General features: G+C 37.0%; 1 protein-coding gene across 1 annotated transcript in view; it reads left to right on the top strand.

Annotated features, from left to right (window-relative positions):
• The first annotated feature begins 4194 nt into the window (after nt 1-4194).
• gnal (guanine nucleotide binding protein (G protein), alpha activating activity polypeptide, olfactory type) overlaps nt 4195-12485 on the top strand; it is a 56387-nt gene continuing 48096 nt past the window's right edge. The window contains exon 1 of the mRNA XM_063461686.1: nt 4195-4914. Within this exon, the coding sequence (XP_063317756.1) occupies nt 4428-4914 (487 nt within the window). The 5' untranslated portion in view covers nt 4195-4427. The remainder of the gene's footprint in view (nt 4915-12485) is intronic.

Below are 12485 nucleotides of genomic sequence, written 5' to 3'. Positions count from 1 at the left end.
TTGCTTGCTATTTATTGCTCATATTTGTTTACGGTATTTTGTTTTATAATCATTTTACTGTTATCACAATTTTATTTATTACTTTATTTTTTAGTGAGTTGTCTAGACGTGCCTGAGAAGGCAACCTTGAACTTTAAATCAGCTAATCAAGTAAAGCGTTTTATTTTTATGGACCTGTTCTCAGAACTTTTTGATTACAGCATGTATTTTCCACCAATGTCACAGTGTTGAATTTATAATTAAATGTTACATAACAGCATAATTCCAGTGGAAAAATAGCTTTGAATTTTCTCTGTGTTTGTGGTAAAAGGCTGGGATTAAAACAAGACAAGAGTTTGTGCCTTAAAATAATACCTGTTAACTTTATAGTGTAATTATTCTCCTTCATTTAGCAACCTTTTTCAATACCTCTAAAAATTATTTTGTACAGCTGCCTGTTTGATGTTTTTCACGTGTATTCTCAAAGTTCATAAAAAAAATACAGGAAAAAACAAACCACATTGAAGAAAATGTGAGCTCTGTTTCGAACTTTACACCACTTAAACCATTAATATTATCGTTTGAAAATCTTACCATTATATTTCAGATACTATTGGCACAGGTTTGTAACAGAGTTAGCTAGCTAGCTAGCTAGAAAGCATATCTAGCTACAAATTTCAACTCTATCATAAAAAATATATATCACATAATAAATAAAAAATAGACATTTTATTTATTAATTATTCTGCATTGCATAACTTGAGTATCTGTCAGATTAAAGTGTACCTACCTCAGGAGACATTTCACTGCTGGAGATAACACAGAAATGCTAGCTTTCAGCAGCTAGCTGTCGCTTAGGCAACAAGACTTCCAAAATAAAAGTCAAGAGAACTCTGATAGAAAAACACATGAGGTATTGTAATTTAAATAATAATATGGGCAGACCTATGATTAGGCTTGTATTAGAAGTATATCCAATATAATTAAATTCATGTGTAATAAAATGCAAACTTTTTTGTTAATTCAGTTTTATTTTTCTTCACATTTTTCGTCACAATCTTATTTAAATTTCTACTGTACTTTATTGTATATATGTATGTATGTATGTATATATTTATTTATTATATATTTACTTTTTATTAAGATATCTTAATTTTATTTTACTGAGCTACAGGCTAGTCTACTTATACTTATTTTGTTATATACTTGTGTCTAATTGCAATAATTAAAAGAGTTTCCAGCTCTGAGATAAATTTAAAAGAAATCCATCTTATTTCACAAATGCTGTGATGTCATGTCAATATTTAAACAGAAAACCAAAAGGAACAAGATAATGCTGTTAACAGTGGGCAAGATTTAAATCTGAATATTTTTGATTATTTATTGAGATTTGCAATAAATATTTTTGTTTTATTTTGTTTTTTTGAGTTTGACAAAACAACCTAATAACTTTTAGTTCACTCACATGATATCATCTTTATCAGCACATGGAACACACAAGTTTATATTTCCATTACCCATCCATCCTTGCATAATCTGACCCCTCACATTTACATATGATCAATATTTCAATATTTAATGATATTTAATATCAATATTTCACATGTAGTAAAACCAGAAAAAGAAGAGCACACACAGGAAAACTACACCGACACTATATGACAAAGGGAAGGCAGAAATATTTATACACAGAAGGCTAATTGGCAAAGTAGAAACAGGAGGGGAAAGAGGTGAACATAATCAAGACAAACACGGGACACTAACTGTCAAAGGAAAACAATAAATAACAAGAAAATTAAACACAGTGACAAGAAAAGTCACAATGAACAAGATACAAAAGCACATGAGGGAAACTCAGAAAAAAAATGAAAATTGGTACACAAAATAATGAAACCAAGGTAAGGACTCAAAATAAAACCACACAACAACACAACCCCCCAAAAACATCAAGAATAGACTCTTCAGATGCCCAAACCCAGATGTGTTAACTCCGGGCAAACTCAAAAACGTGATGCGTCCCACGCACCATGTCACTTTGCTGACCCTTCCATCCCTCCCACACAATAAATGCACTTGTGACTATCCCAGAATCTAAACAATGTAAAAGGACATTGTGAAGTCAAAACAAAAGCATGGAACCTGCAAGGTTCATAATGTAAAAACATGCTGGTGCTTGTCTTTTGGGGTTCAATTGTGGCTCCAAGTAGAGGGTTTCAAACTATGCTACAGATCTTCTTTACTAATGCACATCATGCTGTTGCAGAAACAGCCTCCCAGAGGAAGAGGCACTTCTGTCACTGGCTTACTGTTTCACAAGTGCTCCATCTAGTGGTCCATTTTGCTCTCTGCACCTGTTTGTGTAGTCAGAATGTTTTCTGATCCTTTATGATTATTCACGTCACAAAGCTCCCCAGTTATCAGACACTTAATTCAAGTGCCCCACACTGACTCTAGTGCTGTTCATGAAGCCACTGAAATATTTTTACCTTCATATGATGAAGGTAAAAGTTAGACAGCCTTGAAGTGCCAATGGTGCTAAATATTTGGCACTTTGTAAATCATCACATTTCAAAAGTGCAACAAGGTCAATTTTACAGCCATTCTCAGTGCCAGAATCAAATTGATATGTCATAGTTTTAATAGTAAAACCGTACTGATTTAATGTCTATGTCAGAGTAACAGGAAGAAGCATCTGTACCCTGGATGTTTTTAAGTTAAGGTTTCTGGTAATTTAAAAACTTAAAAACGTGGATTTCTGAGTACAATTTAAAGGATTGTATCACTGTGTGGGACAGAAGGCTGTTCAAAACAAGTTATAAAGGTCTGATTAAATATATAAATAAATTTTGATAAATTTTGATACAAGACTCATCTTCTTACTGTGGTTTCTCCATTCAAAAAATCAAAAAAATCAGAAAATCATCATAGCATGAAGGTCATATTTTGCATGGCTTAAATATGTTACAGTTGTTATATTATATGGAACGCCTCCAAATTATGTTGTTTGGACTCACAATACAAAAAAACAGTTTATGAGAAAATAAAGGAAGCATTAAAAAACATTATACATGCTGTGATAATGTAATGAACCATGAGAAAGAGGAACCAGTGCAGGACCAAACAGGTCATACACTGTCATGCACGTGTAATAAAAATCCAGGACATTTTGCCAAAAGGCAAAATTCACAAACAGATTAAATCTGTTTGTGAATTTTGTTATGCACAAGGTTATCAATCATAAACACAAGGAAAAACAGGGAAAACGCTAAACGCAGGAGAAAAATGGCTGTAAAACAACAAGAAGAGAGGGAGCAGCCAAAAGTAGCTTTAGATAGCATTTAAAACTGTTTTTACTGTTCAAACAACATTATTTGATCTGGGAATACTCAAAAAAAGGAAAAATTTAAAGTACTTATATTTTTTATCGGTGGATTTAATTCTTAATGCACTGGCATCCGCATATACATTTTGCTGCTGGTAAGAGTGGAGTTAATTTTTATAACTTTATACACTGTTTATAAATAACAGTCTAATTTTTACCTGGTATAATGGGCCTTAATTTATTATACATATATAATTGATACAAATTGTGTATGTAGTTATATTTTCTACAGGTAAACAGTTTTTTTAGCACCAGCTGAGCAGACAGAGAGGGGACTGTGCCACCACATCCTCTCCCTTGTTGACACGCCCCTGCTTAAGACACTAGATCCCACTGTTAAAGCACACAGTAGTGCCTAATATATATATATATATATATATATATATATATATATATATATATATATATATATATATATATATATATATATATATATATATATATAAAATTATCACAGAAACAATGTTAGGAGTTAAATTGCCATTTTGATAATATCTTTCTAATATTCTTGTGTGCGCCACAGATCGTGTCAGAGGAATGTTTGCAGGACCAAATAAAGAAACGCTTTGGTGCCGGTGTCTTAAAATAGAGATTACGGTCTAGAGAGCAGGAGACACCAACTGATTTAGAGATGCAGGCATGAAATGTGAGGAATGAAAATCATGACCAGCATTCTCGAAATGGCCATACTGTAGTAATGTGACGTGCCGTGCATTGCACCTAACAACTGTGCAGTGAGATTGTTGCCTGTCTGTGAGGCGCATAGACGCGTTTTTTTCCAAGGTTGTGCTTTTGGTTACTTACGGTAAGGTGGACCCGCAGTGTCCACTAAAGGATCAGGTGATCCACTAACTACGAAGCGAAGGCTGACTGGGGAAAATGCAAAATGACATATAGCAAATGTCGGAGCATAATTCATTCACGTTTTCGGCTCAAATTCGGACCTGAATCGCATCGCTGGAGCTCCAATGTGACGATGGCTCGTTAGGGCTCGTGGCACAACGGCGATTTTTTTGATATTTTAATTTATGAAAAATCACATTCACAGACACATATTGGTTTCAACATGGGGCTGTGCTACAGTCTGCGTCCCCGGCTCTTCGGGGACCTGAGCGGCTCTATCTCCAACGCTACCTCGGACTCGGACCAGCCTCCGGACGCCGCCGTGCCGACACGCGCCGGGGGAGCTCGCCAGGAGGACACCGGGGGATGCGGGGAGACTTCGTCGCTACGCGGCGGCCTGGTGCGCCCCGGGGACCCTGCCAGGCTCCCGGCCGGGGAGCACCGCCGTGGAGACACCGGTACCGACGGTGTGCTCATACAGAACGGAGGCGGCGGAGGTGGAGGCAGCGGTAAAGGGACGGGGAAGGACCGCGGCCGCCGCTTACAGCTGCTGCAAAAAACAAGCACCCAAAAGCAGAAAAACTGTGACAAATTGCTGGTGGAGGAGAAGGAGGCCGAGAAGGAGGCGAAGAAAGTCAGTAAGAATATTGACAGGGTGCTCAAGGAGCTCAAACGGGAGTACAAACAGACGCATCGGCTGCTGCTGCTCGGTAGGTTGTGTACCTCTGTTTTATTATTAGAAACCAAAAAACGCACTGGCCTTTCCAGAAATTATGTCACTGCTCTGGCGAGGCCTGTTGCCACATCTGTTGGCTTGGCTGTGAAGACTAAACTCCCTGCGGCTGTCAATGACAAGTGATGAAGATGGACGTTTAGACTACCGGATCCTTGCTGTCATAGTTACATTCAGGGTTATGGGGATTTTTGAATAGCCAATTAAGCGTAATGTCGACTGTTAAACAGGGACAAACATAAACATTACATGGGCACACAGACACTTCTTAGCTGGAGGCTTTACTGGGCCGTATTTGCCTTGTGTAGTAGCCTCTATCATAGTATGAGTGTGGCATATGTCCAAGGAGACAGAAAACAAATATTTCTTTTATTAACTGTCACATTTGGACTCTGGAGTGTCCTATAAGTGCAGCTGACTTACTCTGTAACGATAATCTAAAGGTGCCTTAGCTTTGGCTGTTTGGTCATTCCCACTCAGCACTTATGTGGAGGAGCTGGGGCACTTTTTAAAGTCATCTACCCACCAACAAATATACTGTAATACAGGCTGCTTTAGTAATGCTCTAGTGTCTATTAAATTAGATGTTATACCTAAAACAAGTTGTTTTCACACATTTTTGTACCCAAGGCACCCCAAGATTTCAAGGCGTACGTCAGTTTGTATTTGCAGAAAAAAGCCCACATGTTGAAATGTTGTTAATTCTTCTTTAAATTATGAAGACACTTTGGATCACAGATGTGCAGCATCTGCACTTAAATGACACCTACAGTTTAGATCAGTGTAGTTTGGCCCACACAGGGAAGCAATTCATCAATCGGACTGCTTGTTCACTAATACACTACATTTACATCTCATTTATTGCTTTTTGTGCTGCTGGAATAATATTGTAAGTTTGGGACAAAATCACAAGGCACACAATGTGCAAACCACTCCTGTAATTATATAACCGGAGACAACAGGTACATCTAGTTACAGTAGTCTTTTTTTTTTTCCCCTCCCGCCAGTAAATGAATCCATAAAGTGTGTAAGGTGACCTTAGTGTACAAATATGTACTGCATAGAGATCATTTAGCTTCTTGCTGCTGTGCCTTGTTCAAGTACAGTTTAGTGTACACACAGAATATAGCTCGCTGGTTAGCTCAATAAATGTACGGACTTATGTGGTGCAGTATAGTAAAGCATTCCACTCTGCAATATAGTGACTAGAGTTGGCTAGTTGTGATAGACTATAATATGCAAAGATGGTTCATAACAATTAGAGTCTGTCTGATATGGGAGCCACAGCAGGCAGAGATTTATATTATATATTTTAAAGATATACTCAGAGTTACATTGTTAACGTTACAGTGACACTGCTCTGCTACATGTGCTGCAGATATTGTACTGTCAAGCTAATCAACATGATCACACCATTTTAAAGTTATCCCAAAATTATTTTTCTACCTCTATATTCTGTTTTTTAAATGTTAACTGGACGACATAGCATATCTGTGATCAAGTGACCAATATATCAGTTGGGTTCTTATAAAAAGACTACTTAGCTTTTGGTTATAGGACCATGTTTGCTCTAACAGTCATGTATGAGAGAGTATTTTATAATATTATTTGTTAAAAATGGACTTTTGGCTAAACTGTTACATGTTTACAGTAAGGGGGTTTCAATAACTTTATGTTATTTTGCTTTAATAAACAGCAGAGGAGTGTATAGGAGCCTGTGGGGTAGAGTGAGCTCACTTTAGGGATTTCCAATAAAATAGCTCGATTAACACTGACAAATGTAAATGGTGTAATTGTGAAAGATGAATAGAGATAAGGTGATTTGCATCAGGCACTGCGTGCTAAATTTGGCTCCTGTGATTCTTTAAAGGTTTATTTTTAAGTGCATTATCTGCCCAGAGACACCAAAAATAGTCTGTCTTTGAGAAAAAAAAAGTTAATCAGCTGAATAAATGGTTAAAATAATATTTTAAAGCATATTATGGTGACATTTAGTATTAGATCATATTTACTTTGGAGTTCTCTATATGTTTATAATATAATATAATAAAAAAATTGACCTTTTGGCTAACCGTTGCACATTTAGAGTCTGGGTTTTAAATAACCACATAAATATGATGAAATGATCCACTCAGAGTACAAACTTACAGACTGATCCCAGTTCTGACCTTCGGTTTGATGGTTACACCTTCATTTATGAAGAATTTACAAGTTCAAATAGATTTGTCAGCCTTTTTAAGTGATCAATTTAATAAATAATTGAGGGTTATGGCCCTTTTTATACAGTAAATTATTATAGTGTGGAGAAAAAAAACCCCATAACCAGCAAATTCATATTTAAATAAGTATGTGGGACACGTATTGATTTTAAATGTGTTTATATAAACTACAGGACTTCACCAGACCATCACTGGGTCCCATAGATGGATTGTTTATATGAATTCCAGTCTTATGCTCAGAATGATGGCGATTTTGGGCTGGACCTCTTCACCAGCGGAAATGGCTTAGAGCTCATTTCGACCACCTCGCAGAGCATTCAGCGCAGAAACTAAAATGTAACACCCATCTTTGAATTCAGCCCTCCAGCTGCTTTTGAGATTACACTTTAATTAATATTGTCATATTTGATATAGATTTATCTTGCAATTTGTGTTATTTCACCCCTCTACTGTAAAAGAAAACTTGCACAGTACTTGATATTTTTTTTCAAGAGAGAAAATCTTGACCAGGAGCAGAAGCTTAAAGGTGGCCAGGGCTAACCTGATTATAAAAGACTTAGATGTCAACACATTTACAATAAAAACAGAACTGATACTCTTTTGTTTTTCGCAGTTTCATGCCAGGCTTGATGCTGTATCGCATGCATTTGCTCTACTTCGAAAAGTGCACTGCTTCTTTCCTCGATTATTATAAATGGCTGCCAGTTTAATTTCCTGAGTAAACAGCTCCCACTAATTACACACAGGAAGAAATGGCTCATCCTAATGAAGCCGCACAGGCCACTGTCATACATTCTTCCATGGAAGCTTACAGCATGTTTGACCTGTGTTACTTCAGCGTGATCTGCCTCCATAGGATCACAGTTATTTTTGGGAGCTGGTTGACTCTCCTGGTACACCCAGCAGCCCTCACGGGCCACCTCTGGCTTCTCCCGAGAGGCCTCTGGGGCTTTATATCCTGCCAGTCTCCAGCAGGACTCCTCTTGCAGTGGACTGAGGTGGTTTGTGTTCCTCTGAAAGTGGACACCTTTCAACTAGTGTTACATTTCAAGGCAACGTATGGCGGCTAATCTGGGTCACTTTATCTGTTTGTATTTGCTGCAGTAATTTAGTGAAATAACAATGATTAAGAGGAACGAATGCTGACCATAAATGGGCTGCCGTGCTAGGCTTTGAGCACGCTTTGGTAATATTTATACAATCAGGTAAATGTTCGAATGCTGTGTTAGGCTTTTTCTTCATATGGTAGCAGCTGATGAGTAATATTTTGGAGAATAACATTAATTTGGCACTAACTTGGAAAATATAAAGTTAACCTGCTGAAGTGAAGCTGAAACAGTTTCTTTCCCTAAAAGTAAATAATTTTTCTTCATTTTCCAAGATTTTATGTTCTAATACAGAAATAAAGATAATTTCTTGTGGAGCTGAGACATTTCATCATTTAAAAAAAAAAAGTATTTAGCAAAGCTTCACACGTTCAAGCTTTTTTTTAAATACAGATATTTGTGAGATTCATTCATTGGTGTTCTGTGATAGCAGATTGACTTTCTTTATGTTCCTTAGATCTTTGACAAGTGGAAAAATGTGACCCATAATGACCGATAATGGAAATAGAAGTGATTCATATTTGTTTATGTATATAGTAGGGACATTGCATGCGCTATATTTAAATAAAATATATATGTAATCATAATTGTAGGACCTCTAGCCACAAATAATTTGCAAATTAGGTGTAAAATAAACATAAAGAAATAATAAAATGGAACAGATTAAAAAAAACCAGTCCCTGAGAACAGTGATCACAGATTTGCCTTAGTTTTTCCCTCGGTGTTAAAAGTTGTAAAATCAGTCATGTCTTTATTTCTTATGGCAGGGTTTTCCAGCTCTCTGGACTTTTAACCTCGAAAGGGAACTGATCAAATGCAAATTTTTTTTAACTGACCTTTTATTTAACCAGGAAGTCCCATCGACAGCAAATCTTTTACAGGAAAGGCCACCATCAAGGAAGCATACAAAGTCAGAACGTTAAGAACTGCGTGATAGTGCAAAATGTATAAATACTCTCAACATAAAAGACAAAACAACCACTTTCTTTACAGTGCCTTTGAATGCAACAAAAAGTATATATGAGTGTTTAAGTGTAGATCTTTCTGCAAAGCATCAATGTCCAAAGTGTGTAATATGAAAACACTTTTCCACTGATGCAGTCCTTGCGAACACCTCACAGTGGAATTTTAAAAACAATTTTATGGAGCAGATCTGTGACTAGTTTGTTCACACATTTAAAAATTGCAATTTGACAAAATAAGTCAGCCTGTGAGGGTAAATCACTTCTGATCCAATATTTTTGACCTCCTGAGACCCGAGCTCCTGTTTGGGATCTATTTGAGATTAGTTGGATACCTGATAACAATAAAAACTAAACTTCCATCCTTGAACAGGAAGTTGTAACTTTGTTACATGCTAAAAAAGTATTTCCTCATATGGGAAGTTTTTTTTTTATAGCATAGCAAAGTATAAGGCACTGCCGGTTTTCAGGAGGTTAAACCTTGCTTGTGTGGTTTACTGACGCCGTTACACAGAAATATAAATGAAATATTTAATGATAGCTTCTCTAATGAAGATGCAGCCCTTTATTAGAGGTTTTGAGATTGCCACATGCTCTGCAACTTTAACATATCCGATGTCTTTGAATTGCAAAGCAAGATGGCTCATTTTAATCAAAAATAGGCCTTTTCATTTATCTGTTTAGACACAGAAAGTCACGGATCTGTGTGTAATTATTATTATTATCTGGACTTCTCACAGCACAGTAATGTTATATTTTCTTCAAACCTACAGTAAAAACATTCTCTATTAGGCGTGTTTGAATATAAGACACTTCAGAAAATGTGAAGTAGTACATTTTTTAGTCACAGTGCAGGAATACAGGGATGGGAACTGGAAGGAAAGTTCCTATGATTTCTTGGAGAGGAAGTTACTTTATTGTTTGGCCTCTTGGCTCAGATTCAGCACAGTCCTCTGATAATATCTGTTACAGCTTTCCTAGATGTCCTTAACTGGCTGTTTCATATCTCAGCCTTATCGCCTTCATAAGCCTGAACAACAGGCTGCTAACAATGTGGTACTTCTGACCGAAATGATCACTGAAACGAGGTAGGCTGGCTAAATGTGGATTTCGTTGGAAGTCCCTATGAGATGTGCTTTTTAGTTTTGTTTTTGTTTGCCTTTTGAGTCCCTATCCTCCATGTGAAATCATGCACACTTTGGAAAATCTTACTCATTCACACAGGCCCCACCCCCAGCCCTTTCGAATACAAGCAGAGGCAGCTGAACTTTGCTTCTGTCTAAATGGGTTTTATCATTGACCACTCCTGAACTTTGCTACTCATTGCTCAGAGTTCCCAGTTAATGTAATGAGCAACAGCAGGTACTGGAGTATGAATTACAGTCGTGTTTATGATACTGATAGCAAGGTCGCAGTGTGAGTTGTCTTGATAGTTGTGATTGCTTCATCAGAGTGAACCACGCCACATTTGAAGGACATTGGACCGTGGTTGTTCTTCACGTTGTGCTTACAGTATAATTTATGCTTTATCAAGAGCCTCTGTCCCCACAGAGAGTGCTGTAAAGTTCTTTCCAGCCTCAGAAAAAATTTCAAGGAGGCTAATTTTAGCTGCATATCATTTGGACGCGTGCCTTGTTTATACAATACATGCTTCAATTATAGCCGGGCCAGTAAATAAGTGTAGAAGATTTATGTGGAGAAAAGAACTCTTTCAAGTGTCAGTTATTATTAGGTCTGCCGTTACAGTCCACTGGCAGTTATAATCTTTTCCCAGCCAGAAAGCCTTATATTTGATTATATTAAATGTAAAGTGCAATAGTTTTGGTAAAGCCTGTGTTTTACTTGCACAGTGCAACTGTGCAGCATTTGCAGCTGTGTCTAAGGGGCTTTAAGCGGGTGTGGGAAATAAACCCGAGTCACTCGAGGTGTGGATACATGTAAGGGTGAAAATGGAGGGAAGAACCATTAATGTCAGACAAAAAACAAATTTACTTGTAATACTGATCTGAGAGCTGCTTCCAAGGCTGCACATGCGCATACACTGACACAGACCTTAATTGGCAAGAATGTCTTCTACTGTATAAAATCAACAGGCCAAATCTGAAAAAAGTTCCCACCTCACCCTGTCAGAATTGGCTAATTTAATAACCTTACTCTATTTAATGAAAGCATGCAAACTTTGGTCCTCACATTTTATATTTTAAAAGTCCTAAAACAGTCAAAATAAGACTATGTTAGATAATCTTTCTGGCACAGTATAAAAGATGGTATCAAAATGGGGATAAAAATGGGGCTTTTCTTATTCTTTACCTCGTTTTAAAGAGCCATGATGATATAACTTTTTATTGTTTTATTGTGGGAATGATCAGAAAACCGATAGCACATGCAGATAACATTTATTACTCACTACTCATTAAAGTAATGAGGGCTCAAAACTGCTGCAAAAATAAAATAAAAACAGGTCCTGAATTTCAACCCATCCTTTGTACTTTAGGGCTCAGAGTCAGGTGGGAGGCACTGATTGATTTTTCATAGTGACCTTTACAGATGTCACACTGATAGATTAAAACTCTTTCACACATTCAAAAGTTTAACTGCTAGACAGAAGGCCTCGTACCTCACTCAGAAGCCAGTTCTCAGTACCACCTTCAAAGCCCTCTGATCGCCTATTTTGATTGTTATCCTGAAGTTTTATGAAAATTAACTTTAACTTCAGTGGACCCCAAAATCATATGTATAGACTTGCCTGTCAAATCTGACAAAAAGTGCTTAAAAAGATTTTTTCTTTGCTCCAAAATAAGATATAAAGACGGTTTGTTGTTTTTGTTTTTTACCCCCTGGGTGTAATTCTTCTACCATCACCCCTATTTGTGTAGAGTTTTCCCTGCGATTTCAATTTGGGATTCTTTAAGCCCCATCTCTCTTTATCTCTTTCTTATGTCTCCACAGGATACACATCATGCATCTGCTAAAAGTTGCATGTTTTTGCACATGATATCAAAAGCTAGTTCTGCTGTTCATGCAGATACAGATTGAATTTAGGTGGAACATTGAGAAACCTTTCTCCTTCACCAGATGAATGTGACTCGTGTCAAATCCTGGACAAAGATGGCAGAAAAAAAGGACTTCAAGTGAAGTACAGATAAATGAGAGCAATCTTTGTTTGGAGAGGGACTTAAAAGAAAAATGAGTATTGGCACACACTTTTAGTCTAGTTAAGAGGAAGCAGCGGCAAGCTAAATATAAATATCAGACGGTACT

The sequence above is a fragment of the Pelmatolapia mariae genome, linkage group LG18 (assembly GCF_036321145.2).
Source record: "Pelmatolapia mariae isolate MD_Pm_ZW linkage group LG18, Pm_UMD_F_2, whole genome shotgun sequence".
Lineage (NCBI taxonomy): Eukaryota > Metazoa > Chordata > Actinopteri > Cichliformes > Cichlidae > Pelmatolapia > Pelmatolapia mariae.
This window is presented reverse-complemented; position numbering and strand designations above follow the sequence as displayed.